Below are 22815 nucleotides of genomic sequence, written 5' to 3'. Positions count from 1 at the left end.
CATAGAATGAGTCCTACCTGTATGACAAGATGGGTTTAGCACCTCCAAAGAAAAAGAGTCATTCTGGCACTGTTTTGACTCATATACCCATTTTATAAGCTATTTACAAGTACTCAGCTGATTAAAATACAGATATGCACACACAGAAAGAATGTAGATTAGCACACAGCATTGCTTTGATGCTTGGCAAGTTCGGTTTTAAAATGTATATCCCAATAAAATCCAGATTTTTATATATATATATGTGTGTGTGTGTGTGTGTGTGTGTGTGTGTGTGTGTGTGTGAATTTATATATATATTTATCTTTTATTTATATATATATATATATATATATATATATATATATATATATATATATATATATATATATATATATATATATATATATATATATATATATATATATATATATATATATATATATATATATATATATATATATATWWTTATTATATTATTATATATTTATATATATCTCCCAAATCCATGGGTAAAAGCAGAATTTTTCTGTTTTGGTATGGATCAGACAGACCATAAGAACTGAACTACAAACACACTCCTAAAGAAAAGACAAAGGCTGTTCTGTATTTTTGAGATAATTTTGTAAATATGTGCAATTCTTACTAAATTACTATAATAAAATACTAATTGTTACCTTCCCATCTTAGGCCGAGTCCTTTTGTTTTGCCCAGAAGTGTACATCATGGATTTTGGTTTCTCAACTGGATGAATAAAGAGGCCACTGCATTTTTCTTTTTCTAATTATGTGCCAGAAGAGAAATTTGAGGTCTCTATTTAAAATGGGGCTTGGAACTACTCCAAGAAATAAATGAAGTAATGGCTTCACCTCATTGTAGACCTCACTGAAGCTACAACAAAACCTTAGACCAGTTAGCTAGGCAATGGAGCTAGCAGTTATGCAGCTAGACAGCGCTCAATTAAAAGATTTGAATCCCTGAGAAGTGGACCGTGTCTGCAAGACAGAACCTAGCTGTCACAACACTTGGAAATAGAAAATCAGTGACACAAAAAGGAAACCTTTTATATTAAGCTGATGTCTATAGAGGTTGAAACGGAGTTGGATTGTTCTGGAAGGCTAGGTTTTGATAATTTCCTGTTAGGCGTGCTACTTAGAGTCTTCCTGTGCCTCACAACAACTGTTTAAGCTGTTAAAAGTTTTAAGGAAGTGCAATAAGGGTTTTTCTGAAGTACTTTAAGTAGCTTTTTATTATTTAATTTGAGTAGTTTTATTCAGCAATAAATTAGTAAATCATAAGTTACATTAAAGACATTTATAATGTTGCAAAAGTTGAATAAATAAAGCATCAGATTAAGCAAAGAATCTGTGTTTTTGTATATAGAAATGTCTTATAAAAATGTCAAATAAGTTTTATTAAAAGGAAAAGAAAAGTATTCTCTGTTGTACATATTTTGTCCACAAATAAAATAGGCAAAGCAAACAAAAAAATAAAAGAAAAAACAATATGAAAATCATAATAATAAATATAAAACTCACCTACATAACAAGCCAACTTGTTTACGAAGACCTGTTTGAACAACAGAGTATGATGACAAAGCATATTAAAACATTACTAAAATTATGTAATATTCCACAGAGTTTTTTTTTTTTCAAGCAATATCTAATTCGCTCCAAATCTAACAATTCTCCAATCCACAGTGTACATGTAGAGTCCTTTTTTTTTTACAAAATAGTAGCAGTAGCTTCTTGGCAGTTTTTAAACAGTATGAGAGCAATTTATATTCCGTATTTGACAATCAAATGCATTTGTTCAGAGAATCCCAGAATTAAAAGCGTTGGATCCAGTCATAATTGCAACTTCAACATCTCAAGAGAGCACTTCAAAAATTCCATTTCAATAATTCTCTATCTTAGATAAAAAATGTTTCTTGAATACTATCATCGATCATGTCGGCTACTATGTTGCAAAAGTCGAATAAATCAAACTAAATAAAACATCAGATTAATCAAAGAATCTGTTTTATATAGACATTTCTTATAAAAAAATGTTTCTTGAACACTTTCATAAACAGTTGCAAAAAGTCAGTTTTGTATTTGCATGAATACATTTTTCTTTAATTTCTTTATTTTTAATATAGGAACATTTCTGCTTTTACAGTATTTTGATGGGTCTTGGTGCAAGCATAATTTTATTTATTTATTTTTTTCAAAAACATTTGTTAGAATCTGATCATAAAATTTTTAATGGTAATGTATGTCCCAAAAAGAACTGATCTGTGATAACTTTAGCTGTGAAAATGACAACAAAGCTCACCAAGTATTTGGCTCAGCAGCTGTTTTATTTAGCAGACCTCCTCCTCTGAAGCCTGCTGCACTTACAGCCATTTTAATACCTGATAGTCCCCTGGTTCCTCTCACTACGCAATTCCAATGTTTACGCGAGATAAATTTGTTTAAAAAACATATTTTATTACATGGACACTGTCAGCACACACAAGATCTTGTTTGTTTAATCACACCAATCTCACAGCATTGCTGTACAGTAACATCTCCTCCTGCCAAGCTGTTTCAGTTTCTTTATCCAGCGGCTTGTGTCAAGTTTGCTGTTTAAAAAGAAAAGTGATCTGACTTTATCTGGAATGTTTAATTAATCCAGGTCTGCATCGCTTAAAGTCTAGAATTCACAATTCAATAACAGTCCAGGAAATTTCACGAAGCTCTGTTTTTGTGATTCGTATATAAATTTGAACTCACTGTATTTTTGTCTTGTGTTATATTTAAATCACAGATCCCCATCATCCATTTGTGGAGGCTTACAGTTTACCACATCCGCTTTTTGCATATCGAAATGATCCATATTTTGTGGTCCCCTGTAGAACAACATACCCAAACCAAAACGTTATCCTTGAGACGGTAAGTATTTTATGTTAGCAACACTGTATTTGAACTCACTGAACATAAATATATTCACATATAATTTAAGGCTGCATTTGGTGAAGATGAATGTTTTACCTGCTTTTTGTGGCTTGGGAACCATGGCATGAAAAACTGTTTTGTATGATCTGACATTGAAGAATGCATTGGACCTTGAGCGTCTCAGAGGTTCTCACACCCATCCAAAAGCCTAAGCCTACATATATAGATAGAGACAGTGTGCCATATGCTCAGGGAAGCTCAAGGAGGCTCGGGAGTCACTCTGTCTGCTTCCTGTAAGAACAGGAAGATAGTTTTGTGCTGTTGTTTTTCACTCAAAATAGAAGCTTAGGCTATAAATAAAACATCTTTTTTATGCATCATGTCCAGGAAGACCAGGGGAAAAAATAGTCCAGCTTACCTTTTTTTTTATTTTTTTATTTTTTTTATTATTATTTTTTTTATTTTATTTTATTTTTTTTTTTTTTATTAATTTATAATTTTTTTATTTTATTTTTATGTCATTTTATTTATTTAATTTTTTATTATGCTATCTTATTTATTTATTTATTTATTTATTATTTTTATGCTATTTTATTTATTTTTATTTTATTTTATTTCATTTTTATGTTATTTTTCTTTCTTTCTTTTATTTAATTTTTACGCTATTTTATTTATTTTATTTTATTGTTATTTGATTTATTTTTTATGCAATTTTATTTATTTCATTTTATTTTATATAACATCAGATTGGCCATCAAGTTTGCTTTTAACAACCACTTAGGTCATATCAAGATCTACAGTATAGATTAATATCTATAGATTAGATCTATAGATTAGTGTGTTTTCTACAGTGGCCATGTAACAGGCCTATGGTCATTTCTTACTGTTCTTTGCCATGGATAAACACTTCTAAGCCAGATGGCACAGATAGTTATGTGACCTTCCTGCCATTGGAAGATGTGTGGCATTCGTCCTTCCTGTATCCTTCCTTCCCTTCTTTTCTAGCAGGGCACTTGGACTCAGAACAAACAAAAGAAGCAAAATAGTGTATACAGTTGACTTGGTTCTGTTTTGCTCATTACTGGATTGTCTAGTAATCATCAGCCATTAAAGCTTCACACAATAAAGTTATATAAAATCTCTCTTGTTTTGCAGCAGATGAATCCTATGGCAGATGATGTTAAAAGAGGGGTACAGTGGGATCCAAAAAAAGGTTTCACGGTCCCTTTAAAACCTTATGACAGCTACCATCTAATTACATGCTTGACCAGGGTGGATAACGCAGAATTTTCATCAGTCTACCTACTTAAAAGGCTAAGTAAGTCATTTTAATTGCTAAAATGCATAGCTAAAAAAGGTAATCGCTTAACAGTACGAGGAAAATCCTAGTTATGCAATCACATTGTAAATTTACAAAAGCTTTTTTCATGATGTAACCTGAATTAATGTACTTTTCTCTTTGTAGCAATGGAAATTAAAAACCTTGCCATCGAACCAGAAAGACCAAGAGTACTTGTCGGTGACACCCTCATCCTCAACTGCTCTGCAGAGACCACTTACAATGGCAGGATTCACTTTGAGTGGGAGTTTCATAAGGAGCGGGTGAGTAACTGAGAGCCTTTCTAAAGATGCAGAGTTTTAACTAGATGACTACACTACACGTTCATCAGTCATCTGATTTGAAATTGATTCAAATCAGTTTTGTAAGGCTTGATCTGATATTAATCCTCTGTGTTTGCAGATCAATCGTCCTCACCATTTTAGCACCACACCGGTCCAACTTGCCCAGATTATGGTGATGTCTAAAGCATTAATCGTGCCTAATGTGACAATGGAGGACAAGGGCACATACACGTGCACAGGATCAATTGAATTTAAAAAGCTTCAAATGTCAACCAAAGTTATTGTTTATGGTGAGGATGTTGTGACACTGCAATAACACACTGTTGCTATCAGTTTAAATTGATTTAATAGATTTTTCTCTCTACAGAACATCCATTCCTCAATGTTACTCATAATAAACGTAAATTCACCTCTACTGTAGAAGGTAGAAGGGTGCAGTTTGAGCCTCGGGTCAATGCTGTTCCTGCGCCCGACAGAGTCTTGTGGTAAGTTTGTGCTTTGCATTATAAGAGCAAAAGATATGACTAAGAAACCACAACAAGGATTCATGCTAAATATGTTGTCATGCATAAGCAGCTAACAGTAATCGATTTAGATTTATCATATCATTTTGCTGTCAATTTGTATAGGTACAAAGATGGAGTGGCCATTTCTGAAAATTCCACATGTTACGAAACTGCAGGCTACAACCTGACCATAAAACAAGTGAGGCAGAAGGATGCTGGGATTTTCACTATCGCTCTGTCAAACCAGGAGAGGGGTCTCTACAGAAACATCAGTTACAAGCTTGAAGTCAGAGGTAATGCCGTGAAAAACAATAAGAACAGCACATCATGGAATATAGATTACCAGTCTCTTGTGTCAAAAACAGTTCCTGGAGGGCCAAGCTCTGCATAGTTTAGTTTGTACCCTGCTTTACCACACTTACCTGTAGCCTTCAAACAAGCCTGAAGGATTCATTTGATCAGGTGTGTTTAAGGTTAAAGCTAAATCATGCAGCTCTGCAGGAATTGGATTTAACACATGTAGGTTTAATAGAGATGCCATAGCTAAACACAAATAATCATTAATGGATTTCTGAAATGTTCAACTATTGTTTGTTTGCTCTTTGAATTTTGTTTTATACTTTAAAAACCATGACATATTCGTTTATCTGTGCTTCAGTTTGTATTTTATATCTTAAAGCTATATATTTCAATATTTCCTTCCATCAGCAAACTTTCATATTGCTTTAAATTTGTACACAGTTTTAAGCAAATATGCAGACTATAATCATTTGAGAAATTGAGAAATCAAAATAGAAATAATTAATTTAGGGCGAGGTAATGGCGCAGTAGGTAGTGCTGTCGCTTGACAGCAAGAAGGTCGCTGGGTCGCTGGTTCGAACCTTGGCTCAGTTGGGGTTTCTGTGTTCTCCTTGCCTTTGCGTGGATTTCCTCCAGGTGCTCCGGTTTCCCCCACAGTCAAAAAACATGTGGTACAGGTGAATTGGGTAGGCTAAATTGTCCGTAGTGTATGAGAGTGTGTGTGAATGTGTGTGTGGATGTTTCCCAAGAGATTGTGAGCTGGAAGGGCATCCGCTGCGTAAAAACTTGCTGGATAAGTTGGCGGTTCATTTCGCTGTGGCAACCCGGGATTAATAAAGGGACTAAGCCGACAAGAAAATGAATGAATGAATGAATGAAATAATTAATTTATTTATTATATGTGAGCAAACCCAGTGAAATTCATTCATTCATTTTCCTTTGGCTTAGTCCCAGCTTATCAGGGGTTGCTACAACGGAATATACCGCCAACCATTCCAGCATATGATTTATCCATCAAATGCCTTCTAACTGCATCCCTTCACACTCATTCACACACACACACACACACACACACTCATACACTCAGAGCACCTGAAGGAAATCCCCATAAACATGCAGAACATGCAGACTTTACACAGAGACACCAACTGGTCCAGCCGCGACTCGAACCAGCAACCTTCTTGCTGTGAGGTGACAGTGCTAACCACTGAGCCACTGTGCCGCCCCCCAGTGAAATTCTTTACCATTTATTTATTGTTTTGAACATGGGAACTCACAGAACATATCACAGGAAGTAAGAGAACTGGTGAGCCAGCCTGTTAACTATTTTGCTTTTCTCATCTCTGGTATGTGGTGTCAGAGCTGAGATTATAGCAATGTGCTGCCCAGATTTACCCTCACATTTTGGAAACCTGCCACTCCAAAGTTGTTCACAAGTAGGGTTTTATTTTGATTCATTTTCCTTCAGCTTAGTCCCTTTAGTTCAGTGGAATGAACCAGCAACTTATCCAGCATATTTTTACACAGCAGAATAATTGCTCCTCCAGCTGCAACCCAGTACTGGGAAACCCTTTTATTCGTTTATTCATTCAATTCACCTATAGCGCATGTCTTTGGACTGTGGGGGAAATTGGAGCACCCAGAGGAAACCCTCGTGAACATGGGGAGAACATGCAAACTCCACACAGAAAGGCTAACTGACCCAGCCGGGGCTCAGACCAGCGACCTTCATGCTGTGAGGTGACAGTGCTAACCACTGAGCCATCGTGTCGCTTCTGGTCTAATATAAAATATTTATTTCAATGCTTTTCTGTCCTCAACCTGAACTCCAGTAAATGACATCATTACAGACCCAAAAGCAAAACCAAGGTCAAAAACAACAGAAACAGCATTCAGAGATTTCTGGTTGCAATTAAGAAACTATTTTAGGCATCATTCATCGAATGCTGAAATATTCAAACTTGATGTTTCATGAGAACAGATGCACTGCTTTAATGGTCAGTAAAAGCAATAGTGCTCTTATTCTTCTTAAAGTTTGTGTAAACATGAATATTCTTACTCATCCTAATTGGAGTTATAAGGTGATTTTTTTTAAATCATGTGTGAATGATCTGTATTATTACCTGAGACTGACTATTTAAAAGACTAATGTTCTGTATATGCACACAGTGAAGCCAAAGATCTTTGAAGAGGATGTGGCTCCAGCAGGTCCCCAGACCTTCAGATATGACCAGAGGCACAAGCTCACCTGCACTGCATTTGGTATTCCCATGCCGAACATTACCTGGTTTTGGCAGCCATGTGACCCCAGTGCTAATCTTACAGAGTAGGTCAATCAATGTTCACATTTACTGTTTATTTTCTGATTTCATATGCTAGATCTAATTGGTATTCTAACAGATAAAGATTGTACAACTTATAAACAAAGGAAATTGTGTCAACGCAGAAATATGGGGTGTTTATTCTTGTAATTTCCACAAATTTGGGTTTGTGGCTCCATAAACAGTTGTCGTACTCCTGCATAGCAGATGTCATTTCTTGCTGAGGTGTTAACATAAATGATGAAGGCTGGCTTTTACCCACAGCTCTCATTATTCAAGTGATCTGCATCCGTTTCCTTGACACGGGTCCAAAATAAAGTATGCTTATCGATGAAAAATAGCCCCAGAGCTACGTTTTGCAGTTATTGGCTCTGTAAATGCAAGGACAATTTATTAGTTTCATTCCCCAAGCTTGGATTGTGCTGAAAGCAAGAGTATCCCTGCGTAAATGCCAGGCTTTTAGTGAACTTTTATGACCGCTGCAGATGTCCCCTAAACTAGTGTGTCATGACAAGAGTTTCTCGTAATTGAGAGTAATTATTTGTCGAAGAGTGCTGCCAAATTTGCGACAAAAATACTTCAGGCTTTGTACCACAGTGCCAAAATACCACTTTGGCTGTTTGAAATATAATCAGCGATGGCAGCAAACACAACAGCTCATAATATAGATGGTGAGAAGACCTGATTTTCAACAGGGAGCATTTGAGGTTAATTGCAATGCACTAGTTAGAAGAAAACCATTCTACTTTTATTTTACCTATTTGAAATAAATATTTTTTTTGTAGCAGCAACTAAAAGAGAAACTGGACACATTTTTTGATAGTTAGGGGAGTGAATCCCCTCTTTGGTCATATTTTAGATGAGATGTGTACATAGCCATTAAGTGTCCATTAAATCAGTGTTTTGTTGGAAGGGTCCAGCATTAGAGATCTCAGTATTGCGCTCATGAAGGTGATCTCTCTGAGGTCTTCTTAATCAAGGAGCAGTAAGAAGTTATCAGTTGTCCCTTGTTGACCATGGAGGTCTGGGATCAGCCTTATCTCAGCCGTCCAGAGTGTGGGGGTGTTTCCTTTGAACAGTGACGCATGATTCAGCCCTTCCTGTCACGCTGTGGTTTCCTCTCCAACCTCGACTCTCATTAATCCAATTGTTCCTCCACTCAGATTGATGCAAAACAGGTCTTGCTGTCCTGTGGATTCAAGGCATAAAACACATGATTTGCTGTACATGGTGTTCAAATTCAGGAAAAAAAATCATCATGGTCTGTGAAGCTTTGTCTTCAGTGGCAAAATATAAATGTATCTGAACGACATTAATTTACTCATTGCTCAAAAGTTTGCTTTTTTTTTTTCAAAAGAAAGACTCATTTTCTGTTTGACTATTATGATTTCTCTAAATGTTCATCTATTCTTCTTTTTTTGTCTGGTAGATGCAAACTTTACACTGATCCTCTTCCCATTGAAAACGTTGATGATTTTCCTCAAAATCCGATAAAGGATGTAAACAGCAAGGTTGGATTGTTAAAAAGTAAAAACCGGGTATGTATTATGTGCATTATTTTATCATTTATTAGTAAAAGTTTCTGCCCTCAAAGATGTACTTAGTATTTTCCCCTATTAGTTGTGTTTATACATTCAAGAGTTTAAGCTTGTTTGGTAATAATCCTTAATCATTGGTAATAATTCTCGAGCCTTGGGCTCCCTTCCATTCACAGGAAGAGAGGGGAGTTTGAGCTCAGGTAGATCTCGATGAACTCCCCTGACTAATGACAAATATAAGGATGGCTAGGGAGAGTTATACGGCTTGCTAAGTCATGTCAATTTGGTATGTTTAATTTACTTAGGTTGCGTATTTTTTGGACTGTGGAAAGAAACTGGAGAACCAGAGGAAAATCCCCCACAAGCATGGGGAGAACGAGCAAACTCTGCACAGAAATGTTGACTGGTTTAGTAGGTTCTTTAACCTGAGACATTGCTGTGAGACAACAGTGCTAATAACTGGGCTGCCGTGTCTCCCAATCTAGAAAAGAGAGGGAGTAGGGGTGGGTTGTCGGGATTCTTCAAAATGAAGATACTGAGATAAGAAACTCTGGTTATTTATAGCAAGTTAGAAATAATTTGATTGGTGAATCTATTGTAGGCTTATGCGGGACTAGACGTGAACAATCAAAAGCATGTGTTCCTGCATGTGAATCAGTAGTTTCGACTGATCGAGTGATGCTATTGTTGCATCTCTAAGTGTCACTGTATTATGATAATGTCTAGAAGACCTAAAAAATGTCTGCCATACTGACACCATAAAAAAGCACTACTTACTGCGCCACTGCGTTGCAAGACAAGGTTTTAAAACCACTTAAATGTAATGCTATACTGTTATTTTTGTATTTACATTTTTTTATGAAAAAAGTATCTCCAGCAGAAAAAAGTATACAAAGATGCCGTTTTAAATGATAAAGAAATCAGTGTTTTTGAAACTTATAAAGACAGCAGAAGTCAATGATTCATTTTAACTATTTAGCCTGACATGTTTACTGCTCCAAAATTGTGTTAAAGGGAAAAAAATTATGTTTTTTACCCAGACATTTAATAAGAATGTATTTTGGAGCATTATTCAAAATACAGTGTAACTGTGGTATTTTTATCCAAGGTTATCATACCGTCAGAATCTTATGCCGGCCCATGCCTGGTTGTGGGCATCCCAAGTTTAAGTCCTGACTTGTGGACCTTTCTTAATCCTATACCTCTCTCTTTCACCTATGTGAAACTTCCTGTCATCACTCTGTCCTGTCAGAATAAGCGCAAAAATGCACTGTAAACTGACTATAAATGACTGTAGACTGTAAATAGAATAATTCATTGTAAAATTATTAGTTTTATGCTTGCAAGTCACTCATAAAACCAAAGCTTTTACATAACATCGAATCTAGGTTGCTAATCCAGATTAATGATTCATTCAGCCTTATTTTGGAGCAAAATAATTTACCTCAAAATACTGCAGGCAGCTTATAATTTCATGCAAGAAAATGCTGATTTGTAGAGAAGAGAAGAATCATAGGAAACAAAATCGGATGTACTGCATACATCTGTCTTCCATTTAAAACTCATAACTTCCATTGAACATTCACAGAACCAAATTGCCCTTCTAGAAACATTTTGAGAAAACTGATCTCAATATAATAAAAAAAAACTTCAAAGAGGCAACAATCTGTGTTATGTTTCAATTGTGCTGCCTCGGTAGTCTTTTTGGCTAAAGTGCCAACAGATTTGTGAGGAATGGCATTCATTGTGCACATGCGAGTGACCATGTGTGTGTTCTCTCTAATAGCTGAGGCTCATTTAGCTCTGCTGTGAATTATATCACGCTTCAGTCACCTTCAGTGGAGAACAGAGGCCAGTAAACAGGGCAGCTGCTGCTTTGAGTGGTGCCTCAGGGCACAGTTTATACTGATATATCAGTCAATTGCAATGAAGCCAGTAAAATCATCATAAACAGAAGTTTCTCCCAGGACTGTTCATGCACTGAATGTTGATTGTTTGGCGCTTGTTTTTAAACACATAAGATGACTTTGAACACGCACAGGGCAGTCATTGCAGTCCCTTCAAATCTTAAAAAATGTAAGCTTTGCAGACACCAAGTTCACCAAGTGCCTAATTTAATTTGACCTTATCACCCCGGGAATGAATCCCCACTTCTAGATTGAGTGTAGTTGCTGTCAAAGCTCTTATATCTGTCACTCTGTCATCCTTTGCATGTGCTGCCAAATGTTACAGTGAACACTGCCGACATTATGGAAAACATCCCAGGAGTCCTTATTACTGAAACCACTCAACCTAAACCTAATGAAGCGCAGGTTTTCATTTTTAGCATTCCTCTAAACTTCATTGTGACTGTACTTTGAGGTCAAGCATGCATGCAACTGCAATAAACCAAATGCAAACCATCAGCTCTAAGCTATGAATGATTTTAAGTCACAATCACAAAGTATAAACTATAGTCTGGTGCAGCGTAAAGAAATATGCTTTTTCTCACAGCGAGATTTATGCGACACAGTATATTCTCACAGTAGGAATGTCATTTAAAACCAATCATGCCTAGCCTCCCTTGTGCAAGGAGGTCCGCTCTCACTACGGAATAGGTGTAAATTTTGAGTTTAGCTGCATTTACAGGCTCTTGTGACAAATAGATGATGCTTGGCAGGGGTAAAGCACAGTGGTCAGTGATAACAAGGCCTGTTTAAAAGGGTTGGATTTGTTTAGAGCGAATTCCTTTCTGTCACCTCATATAAATTTTCCAGCTCTGTGAACAACAGGCTGGTATGGTCCATCTCAAATGGTGCCTTTTAACCATAGAATGAGAAATGGCCACTTAAAGACAAAGTAGGAAGGTCACTCTAAATTGCTGACAAGGTCATCAGAGAAATGATTAGAAAAGCTTGATGTACTTTAATGTGTAATGTCATTACAGGTTGAGCCTGGTGAACATTGTGTTGATCAATTGAATTTCAGACCAATATTTCAATGCCTAGTTAAAATAGATTGGTAAGGCAAATAGATGGAAACATGCCTGCTTTCTCATGTATATTTTTGTGCAGTGTGCCAATTAAAAAAATCGGCTTCATGTAAGACTAAACAACGACATGCCATTGCACTACATCAGCTCCACAGATTTACATTAACCAAACTCCACACCTCATTTCAGTCTGTTCAACAGTATAACGTTGTGTACAAGAGAAATTCTAAGCTTTGTAAAAAATTCTTTTGCATTAAATATGAGTGTTGTACATCTTTACAAACTAAAACAGAAAAACAATTAAAATACCTGTTGTTCAGAGCCAACGCTGTATTTCTTCAGTTTCAAATAAGTCTTATAAACAGTCTGTGAACCCCAGGAAGTAAACTGATAAATGGGTATATTGCTCCAGAAATACACCCAGAGTGTTTCATACCTTTGATGTGACGGCCAAGAAAACAGATGTAGTTTGAAACTGAAAACAGAGCCCAGTAATCTGGTTTTGTGCCAAAAACCTGCATCATTATTATGTCTACTTAGGCTATTAATGAGTTCCAGTTGAATGGTAACAATATTAAGCCTGGCATTTTAAATGTGTATGAGGAAATTACATGGGACGTGGACATGCCTTCTGTGATTTATGAGATGTGAAAAGTTGTGTTATTACGGGTTAAAGAATATTTTGATTAACACTTCTAATAATCTTTTCTCATCCTCTTAGACTATAAGTACCCTGGTGGTGAAAACAGCTAATGTGTCTGGGGTCTACTCCTGTACAGCAAGGAATGAACTTGGCAACCGGACCATGAGAATCCCTTTTTATGTGGATGGTATGTTAGTCATTTTATATGTACTGAACGTTAATGTCACATGTTATTTGTGGTTTTGTGGCATATAGATGGTCTGATTTGATTGATTTGATTGTTTCATAGTAAAAGTATGAGAGGGGTACAGTACGGTGGTCGAGAGCATCTTCATCAATTTGACAGTACACTTGTTGTAAATTAGTCACAACACAAACAGGTAAAGAAACGCGCAGCAAATTGATCACAACACTTGCAAATATTCACGTAACACAACGGAAATGTTTCTAGTGGATTAAAAAACATGACGGATCCTGCTGAGATATGGATGTGTTATTATGCTGTGACTGTTGCTCAGTAAAGTGATTGGTGGTCTTTGTTTGTATCTCTCGGCCACCTTAGTACAGTGGCGTAGCAGCAATTGTAAAAGTGGGTGACTGCTGTATGTGACATAAAGGTTAAGCATAATCATTTGCTTTTTTTTAAAAATTAAGGTATAATTCCTTAAAATATTGCTGATCAGTTCCCAAACACTGCCTTAAAATAGTCAGTTCCCTTTTTTATACAAATTTCACTAGTTAGGGCATAGCAGTAAATACTTAAAAGACTAAAATTTTATAAAGCATACTTAGGCAACAAACGACAGCAGAACCTGATGGACAAATCTTGAAAATTATTTATGGGGGGCATGACAATTATAAGGGTTGGAGAACACGGGTGGAAATATTGGAGATAGGTAAAAAAAAAGTATTGGTGTTTAGCAGTATTGGTGTTAAAATAAAAGTTCCTCACTCTAGGCAAAAACATGCAAATGTAGTTCCTGTTCTTCTGCTCCACTCTGGATTGGACTCAGGCACTAATATGCCAATTCCTGTTTTAAAATGAATCACTTTTATTTGTCGCTGACCAGGGTCAAATGTTTCTGAAATGAGAAACCCATTCACCCAGTTATGTAATGAAGAGTGTGTCGGCTGTCAGACTTTTCAAAGCTGCTTAGATTAGAATGATGAGAAAAAATGAGCTGCGGTAAACAGCAGCCGAGGTTTGGAGAGGCATAAAAAAATTAGAACTGTGCAATAAAAATGAAGACAGGAGATAAAATGGTGGATGTCAAGTGGCACGTTTCCAGAAAAGAACCAAAAACCCTGGAGAATATTCTGTGCTATGCAAGAGGTGAAGATGACTTTGTGCGCAGGAATGCTGGTCGAAGAGATGAAATAGTAATAACAGCTGTCTCCTCTGGTGGGACGTATATTGCTGTGAATAAACAAGCGTTTCAGTGGTTCCCTTGAGGTCTGGCCTTAGCCTGGTTCCTATTGTAATGCTCCAGGTCAGCCATCGCTGCCGCCATTCGCCAACAACGTGCTTCCAATTAGGAGTGATGAAACAGGAAATAACTGCAAATTTGACATTCCTGGCATTGCAGTGTGCGCAGCTTGGCGTTTGTAGTGTGGGCCAGAGAACGACATTGTCTTTCAACAGTACGTCTATAGTGTAGTTTCAGGTCTCTTATGAGCCATATGTTTTGTGAGTTAGTCATGCTTTGTCTGCTTGCCGATTGCAGATTATGCATGAATAGTACACAGTGAATATATTGTGTGTAATGACATGTCAATTCATCTCCTTCCTTAATTGTCTTATTCTCTTTTATCTTTACTAGATCACCCACAGCCTTTTGAGATTGAGCCCTCCACTGCGGTTGCTGGAGATGACATTACATTGACTTGCAGAGGCACAAGATACCTCTACGATAGGCTGACTTGGTATGATCCTCTGGGCTATAAGGTGCCCAAAGATGAAACCACTCTGCGGATTGAGCCCTACACTATATCTTTGTCAATCAAGCTGCCCAATGTTTCCAGAAACCATACACTCGGCTATGAGTGCCAGGCTTTAAACATCAACACCAATAAAGTGGTCAATGTAACATCTGCTTTGACTATTGATGGTGAGTTTTATATATCAAGCGCCAAACAGATTTGTAAACAGAGTTGTCTTTATTTAAGCAGCAATCTAAATCATATGACATGACCTAGGACTGATCAGTGAATATGTACATATTTCACTGCATTATTATTATTAGTAGTAGTAGTGGTAGTAGTAGTAGTATTGTTATTGTTGTCGTTATACTTGTAGTATTATATCAGTAGCCTGTAGTTTCTTTATAGCTAGCATTATTCGAATAAAGCAAGGCAATACTAAAGACGATTATTACCTTATATTTATTTATAATAAATTAAAAACATTTTCTAATCCAAGACACATGTCTAATAATTTCTGAAATATTTGATTGAAATATTTTGGCAGCATGGACTAAAACAATGTACTAGTTGTCATGAAATTCTCCCTGGTACATCAATTACTCACATTTATTGTGTGAACAATGTGCAACTATCCGTTTTCTGACTCAGAGAGGCAAGGGCCCTGGTTAATGCAGAATCTGACCAATCAGGATGTAAACAGCAGCAGCACCCTAACACTGGCCTGCTTGGCGTATGGAGTTCCAGCACCCTTTATCACATGGTACAAAGACAAGACTCCTGTCACAGAGGGACCAGGTGAGACAACATGTATTAATGCGATATTTTATAGTCACTTTTAATGTAGATATGTCATTAGACCTGGGACTGTACCATTTTGTATGGTGTAAATGTTTGATTTTTCAGACCTGGGAGTGTGCCATTTTGTATGGTGTAAATGTTTGATTTTTCTTTTAATAATGTTTTCAGGAATCACTCTAAAAGATGATGGCACTCTAATTATTGAAAGGGTGAAGAAGGACGATGAGGGCATTTATGAATGTCGTGCTAGCAATGATGGAGGGGAGGCAAAAACCAGTGCGGTCATTACTGTAGTAGGTGAGTAGTTGAATAAAGACAACCCATTGACCTGCCTTGCTTTCTTTGTTCATCAGTCTTTGTTCATATGTAATAGAGCATACATTTTGCACTTTACAGACTACATAGAATTCAGAAACCCTTGTTATTAGCACCATGATATTAGTTGTGGTTGATATATAAACTGCAGCCAGCAAATTCATGTTTGCATACGTAATGTATTTGAGACTAGATACTAAATCTTTTTATCTTTCTAAGAATGTAGTTTACATTAGTCAATTTTCTTTGTACTGACTTTAAAGGACAGAATAGTTTTTTGGCTTTTTGAACACAGAAGGTTTTCATGTTCTATAACGTATATCTGCTCTTCATTTTATGTCTTTTAGAACTGAAAAAAACTCTCAGAAGCATATGTAAATGTCACATCATTTGATTTTCCTTACTATAATCTTTAACAAAAATCCTTCGCATTTAATAAAAGTCTACATGTTTTTATAGACAACAAGGGAGCTAGGGAAAGTCTTTGTTACAGACTGTTCAATATGTGAAAATTTCACTTTTAATCAGCTAATGACTGTACAATTTGTCCTGTTTTGGAACATCCTGTCAGTCATTGTAAAGATATTTCAAAAACATCAAGCCCTGCTCTCCAAGTTTCCATATAGTAATGTAAACAGGATAAAATAGCCTTTTTTGGCCAAACTTTGAATAACTATCAAGTGAGAACGATGGACTAAGGCTGCCAGAAATACCATGCAAATTCCAGAGTTTTATCATGGGGGCCTGGAAGTTAAAACCAGGGTCCTTGGCTTTCACAAGGGAGTTGACCTCTATGTAGTCTTTGAGGATGTTCATTAATGACTGATAAGACATCTCTTTAAAGACGCAGAGGGTTTGAAAGATGGACTAGCTGAATGAAAAAAATCTCTACCCTGCACCCCTTAAAACAAACTCTAGCCCTCATTTCAGTATAGGAATTCAGATACCTTTCAATTACTAATTCAATTATCTAACCATTAGGCCAAAACTGCCCCATAACAATAACATGATTATATGGGCAAATAAAATTTGTAATTTTTAATCCATTAGAATGTGGTAGACAGTACATATGGTTCTCTCGCTGAAAACATGCTGTTTCTGCACACAGGAGAAGATGGTAAACCAAATATTGAGGTCATCATCTTGGTGTCGACTGGAGCAGCAGCAACATTCCTGTGGATTATGCTCATTCTCTTTATCCGCAAATTAAGAAAGGTAAGCACTTTGCTGTTATTGTACTTAAACTATTTCTCTACATAACTGTCCAAAAGTTTGATGTTAGTAAACTTTTGTTGCTCATCATGACTTTGATGAATTTATTTGATTATATTTTAAAAATAAAAACAACAGCAGTGTGAAGTAGTAGTATAATAAATAAAATAATTGTATGCATATATACATTTAAAATGGATTTCTATGACAGCAAATCTGAATGGTCAGTATCATTGCACCAGTGTCTTTGATTTGTTGCTTAAGAAACATTTCTTCTTAGTGTCAGTGTTAAAAATAACTGGTTTAAATTTTGTACATTTTTTCATTTCATAGTTCTTAAGCGTCTTTTTCTAAATAAAAGTATTATTAATCTGTTAAAAATACAAATCTGTCCGACTTCAAACATTTGAATGAGGACTTTATGTGCTTCTGTCCTCTAGTGCTTATGTAACCGACATTCTTGAGTTGCTCTGCTGTTTTATTTTTCTTGCTCTGACAGTAGGAATTATCAGCATCGGAACAGCCGTGTACCTACGTAGGAAGAATGACAAAATGCCAATTTTTTTATTATTCTACCAGCCAAGTTCAGCAGATTTGAAGACAGGGTACCTGTCCATCATCATGGATCCTGAACAGATGCCTCTCGATGAGCAGTGTGACCGTCTACCATATGACAGCAACAAATGGGAGTTTCCTCAAGATCGCCTCAGACTCGGTGAGTTCAAAGATCCTTTATATTCAAACTGTTTTTTTTTTCTCATTTCAGACCAAAGTTTCTCTTAAAATGCTTTTAACTAATAAAACACACACACATACACACACACACAAATACAAAGATGCTGCCAAGAGTAAATAACTATAAAATATGTAAATATTTGATGAGAAATTGAAGTTTCTCTTCTGTGGGACTCAATGTGTAAAGTGTGTACCAAAGCATACAAAGGCAAACTTATCCATACATAGTTCAACACAATTGGCTCTTTCTGATTTTTAATTGGCTTAATCCTCAGGTCTATTGTTTGAAACGGTGGGCATAAGGGTTGTCTAAGTTTTCAGAAGAAAATGTTATGCCTTTAGATATCAGCTTCTGTCGTTCAGTCTTAACTGCTCCATGAATTCTCAGTAGAGGGTCAGTCAGGCAGTCCCAGCCTCTGCAGGCTGTTTTAATTAGAGCCTCACATCTTTCCTGACAGGGCATCCTGCCTGATTTATGAGCCCCCTGGACATGGCAAACTCATGTAGAAACTCTCTTTCTCTCTCTTTTTCTAACAGGTAAAACTTTGGGCCATGGAGCATTTGGAAAAGTTGTAGAGGCCTCTGCATTTGGCATTGACAAGATTTCAACATGCAAAACAGTGGCTGTGAAAATGCTGAAAGGTAACTGTAACAGGTTATTTTTAGTGGGCTCCAAAAGTGATTGTATATTATCAGTCATATGAATGTTGGAATGATAAGTGGAAAGAAAATGTGTCACTTTTATTTAATGGTTTGGTACCATGATTGACAGCAGCTATCGAGCTGAAAGACCTTCAGACGTTTGTGTTAAACCTTATTCAGCATAATTTGAGAGTGATCCAAAGAATGCTTCAGTGAAAGCAAAAATAAATCTGTCTGTGTTTATCCAGTTTTAGTTTTTCAGTCGGTGGAAGTTTTTAGCTTGCTGATTGTGGTTTCAGACTTTTAGACCCCACAGTACAATGCAGATCAGGAGAAACACAGTACAAGAACTTAAAGTACTTAGATGAATGTGATCAACATTACAGTACATACCACATTTGCTAAAATAAAATCATATGCAAAGTATTTTATAACAGTATTGTAGACATTAGTCCTGTATATCTAATCAGAGATCGAAAAACCAAAGCCTGTCCATTGCAAATCTTCTAGTTACGTGTGTCTTGAGTACATATGAAGATAATTAGCAGCTGCTCGGGGTATTGCATTCTGCATTAATGTGATAATCCGCAGATATAAAAACTTGGAAAACAGCATACGAAGGCGAACTGAATGTGCAAATACTCACGTAGCATTTATCGGTGACCCCTGAACAGATGTTTCTTAGATCACACTGAACCAGGACCAGCACGGTTCACCTTCTGTAATTGGTTGATATTTGCTATTATTTTACTGCTATTTTCCAAAAATCTCTGCTGTAACCCCACAATATTGAATCAACACGTGGAGTTTGTGTCATGCATTAAAGAAAAGCAAATATTTTGGTCTAGCATGACTGTATTTATCTAAACTCTCCCCGTCTGGTCAACTGGCTGTAGCGTTTGTTTAGTGATGGTGTTTTCTGGCAGAGTGATGAGCGCCGCTCTGCTGGTGGTGTTTCGTCTGTTCTTGATGATGATAAATCTGTCGACGTTTTAGATACGCATTTCCTCTCATGTCATTATATTAATCTTCCCTGCGCATTAATCATATAATGAAAGGAAAGATTGATGTCTCCTCATGCACCACAGGTCAGATAATAAAAAGCAGTTCCCTTTATTTGAATCCTGTCAAATTATTAAATCGATTGTCTACACACATTTGATATAATGTAGCCTTTTCAATCAATCAATGACTGTTTGATTGTTTTCACATTTAAAAAATCTAACATTCAAAGGAAAAAAGGTGACTGTCCTTCGTTTGACATTGTAAATACACTTCATGCTGAGTTCATTCCATACCCTACTTTAAAACTAGGAGCACCAATATTCCTCTCAGTAAAAGTCACTGTGAGGTGTCTTTGGTATGAATCATGTTCAAATTACTGCTCAACGTTGAACATAGCTCTCCAATGTCATTTTGATGGGTCTAAACCACAGGAAAGCTGACGTGTTAAAACAACAGCCCCCCAGTCTGACTCGACGACCTCAAGAGGTCACCAGGATTATGTTCCTGACCACAAATTTCCCTAGAACCTTGTTCAAACTACTGAGAAACTGGTAAAGTGCTGTTTCTCTCATTTAGATCCTTTAGATGGATTATAAAAATGTTGCCTCCAGATGTTGATCTGTACAGCATAATTTATAGCGTGCATTATGTTGTCTGTTTAAGGTTCCTTTAAAAACAATGACAGGCTTTGAAGTTTAACTTCATACTTTCCTGTGATTTTTCTCTGTGTGAACTTGATGTTTATCTTGATTATCAAAGCGCTGCTCAAACTATTTAGAACACACACATATAGTGTAATACTTCATAATCACAATAGAGCTAGTTAAATCGTTAGACCTTGAATTCATTTAGTTGTTTAAATGGAAAAGATATTTGTTTAAAGCAATTACTCACCTCAAAAACTGACTCATTGTTTACTTTATCCTCAAGTGGTTTCAAATGAGTTTTATGAGTCGAAAATGGTTTTATGAGTTTCTTCTTGTATTATGTCGAACACAAAAGAAGATATTTTGAAGAAAGCTGAAAACCTGTCACCATTGACTTTCATAGTAGGATAAATGTGAAGGTCCATGGTTATAGATTTCCAGCTTTCTTCAAAATATTTTTTTTTCTTGTTGAAAGTAAGTCAAACGGGTTTGAAACAAGTAAAGGTTGAGTAAATGATGACAGAATTTTCAGTTTTGACTGTGAGCTCTGAATACAGAATGACAAACTGACAGGTTGTCTAGAAGTACCCATGCACAAGGTCATTTTCGTCACAATATTGACAGTGAATCTCTCATTTAAATGAGAATTACAGTAAACATGGTGTCTGCAGGGTTTTAAAAAGTCTTAAATTCACTGAAATATTGTGTAGTAGGCCTTAAATAATTTTAAACAGGTTTAAAATTTCCTCTATCCAAGTAAAGCCACCCAATCGGGCCGAGATCCGTCCAATCACCAACAATCCATCTCAATTTTTTTTACAAAGAGATACAGAAAATTCTCCAAATTGAAATCCCTAAACTATAAACAGTTACACAATTACTCATGATAATAACGTAGCAACATCTCCCTTTACATGATTATATATATATATATATATATATATATATATATATATATATATATATATATATATATATATATATATATATATATATATATGATTATTCATGTAATTTCTCTGTAATAAATATACTTTTAACAATGTAAAACTTGTCATTAAAAAAGCTAAACATGTACGTTAAAAAAACATTATACAACTAGAGTTTTCTTGTGTTGACACCTTAAAACATGTGGCTAAGAAATAGCTACATTTGATTTTTGTGGCAGGCAAAAAAAATGAAAAATTTAATTGTCCCAACTGGTCCATTATCAAAAATCCTTAATGTTTAGCCTTGTAAAATTCTTAAATTTAATTTATAATGGTCTTAAAAGGGGGTATTAAAGCGTCTTCAGTATTGATAAACCTGCAGAAACCCCGAGTAAATGATGGTCAGCCTTGCATGCTTGAGACACACCACAATGTAATCAAACATTTTTCTAACAATCCAAACAAAAATCCTTTCCGACCACGCAGGACATTGCAATAATTAGTTTTTTCCTTTTATCCTCTCCTCCAACTTCCTCTACGCTTAACAGTGGGAGCAACAAATAACGAATGGAGAGCCTTAATGTCTGAACTGAAGATACTGATCCATATTGGGCATCATCTCAATGTGGTTAACCTGCTAGGAGCCTGCACAAAGCGTGGCGGTAAGAGGAGGATGATAAGATTAGACATTCAACTTTTTCTCTGCTCAGTTTTAACAATTGGTTTGATTTACACTTAGGCCCCCTAATGATAATCGTGGAATTCTGCAAGTATGGAAATCTTTCCAACTACCTGAGAAGTAAGAGAGGTGACTTTGTGGTTTACAAGGTAAGCAGTGACGCCTCCTGTTCATTTCAGCAGTGATTTGACATGCTAAGAATAACATTGACAAGAGTGTGTTCCCCTCAGTCTCAGGACGGTAAGGCTGTGCGTTCCAGCTCAGGCTGTGATCTGAGCGAGCTCATCAAGCGCAGGTTGGAGAGCGTGGCGAGCACCGGAAGTTCAGCCAGCTCCGGCTTCATTGAAGATAAGAGCTACTGCGACTCGGAGGAAGAGGAGGAAGGTAGCGACTGAGTGTCTTCCTTCCCTTCTCCCCTCCTCCCTCCCAACCTCTGCCTCACCTCCGCCCCTCCCTCTCTCCTCTCAAGGCTCCGCTGATTGTTTTTTCCCCTTCAATTTGATAGGTGGCTTCCTCAGGGAATCATAAATACAACTGATATTTTGTACGAGCAATGTCACCCACTGCGCACAAAGCTTTTTCTAATTTCCTGCCTCAAGACTAGAACAAGACTGCTATGGGTACATTAGGTTGCGCAGTCCCACGCCGGTTATTTCTGGTTTGATAAACTGTTTACTCAGGTGGATGACCCACCCACAAGCCGCTCACTTTAGGATCGTTGACGAACTGCACGTTGCTGTCTGCATCTATATTAAGAAGTCGTTTTATTGTGTCTCCCTATCGGATGTACTGATAGTAAACAGTAGATTTATGACTGTATTAAGGAATTTGGGGATCCTTGAGCTTGATAGACAATGCAGACTCAAAGATTCGTATAAAAATACCTTTTTTCCGGGGGGAAATTGTGTAACAAAACAATGGTTTTGATTAGCCACTGATGCTCTTTTACCCTTTTTCTTGCAGAGCAAGAGGATTTGTACAAGAAAGTGCTCACATTGGAAGACTTGATTTGCTACAGCTTTCAAGTGGCTAAAGGCATGGAGTTCTTGGCTTCGAGAAAAGTAAGAGTCATGCTTTTCCTATTCAAGATTTCATGAAAAATGGCTCAATGAATCGTTGTATTCTTAGTTT

At 36.5% G+C, this 22815-nt stretch overlaps 1 protein-coding gene across 4 annotated transcripts in view; it reads left to right on the top strand.

Annotated features, from left to right (window-relative positions):
- The window catches only part of kdrl (kinase insert domain receptor like), a 62563-nt gene that overhangs the window by 15742 nt on the left and 24006 nt on the right, over positions 1 to 22815 (top strand). For 3 of the 4 annotated variants that reach the window (XR_012389621.1, NM_131472.1, XM_073921687.1), the window contains 19 exon segments: positions 2770 to 2894; positions 4053 to 4215; positions 4363 to 4499; positions 4639 to 4810; positions 4888 to 5005; positions 5150 to 5319; positions 7496 to 7652; positions 9077 to 9185; positions 12878 to 12986; positions 14620 to 14907; positions 15371 to 15517; positions 15689 to 15817; positions 16944 to 17050; positions 17627 to 17762; positions 18320 to 18424; positions 21554 to 21667; positions 21745 to 21833; positions 21915 to 22068; positions 22648 to 22745. Coding sequence is in view for 3 of the 4 variants with exons in the window: in NM_131472.1 (NP_571547.1) it covers positions 2770 to 2894; positions 4053 to 4215; positions 4363 to 4499; positions 4639 to 4810; positions 4888 to 5005; positions 5150 to 5319; positions 7496 to 7652; positions 9077 to 9185; positions 12878 to 12986; positions 14620 to 14907; positions 15371 to 15517; positions 15689 to 15817; positions 16944 to 17050; positions 17627 to 17762; positions 18320 to 18424; positions 21554 to 21667; positions 21745 to 21833; positions 21915 to 22068; positions 22648 to 22745 (2627 nt within the window). In the remaining variant the exon portion in view is untranslated. 4 annotated transcript variants of the gene reach the window in all.

This window comes from Danio rerio, chromosome 14 (assembly GCF_049306965.1).
Source record: "Danio rerio strain Tuebingen ecotype United States chromosome 14, GRCz12tu, whole genome shotgun sequence".
NCBI lineage: Eukaryota > Metazoa > Chordata > Actinopteri > Cypriniformes > Danionidae > Danio > Danio rerio.
Note: the sequence above shows the minus strand (reverse complement) of the source record. Positions and strands in the feature narration are given on the sequence as shown.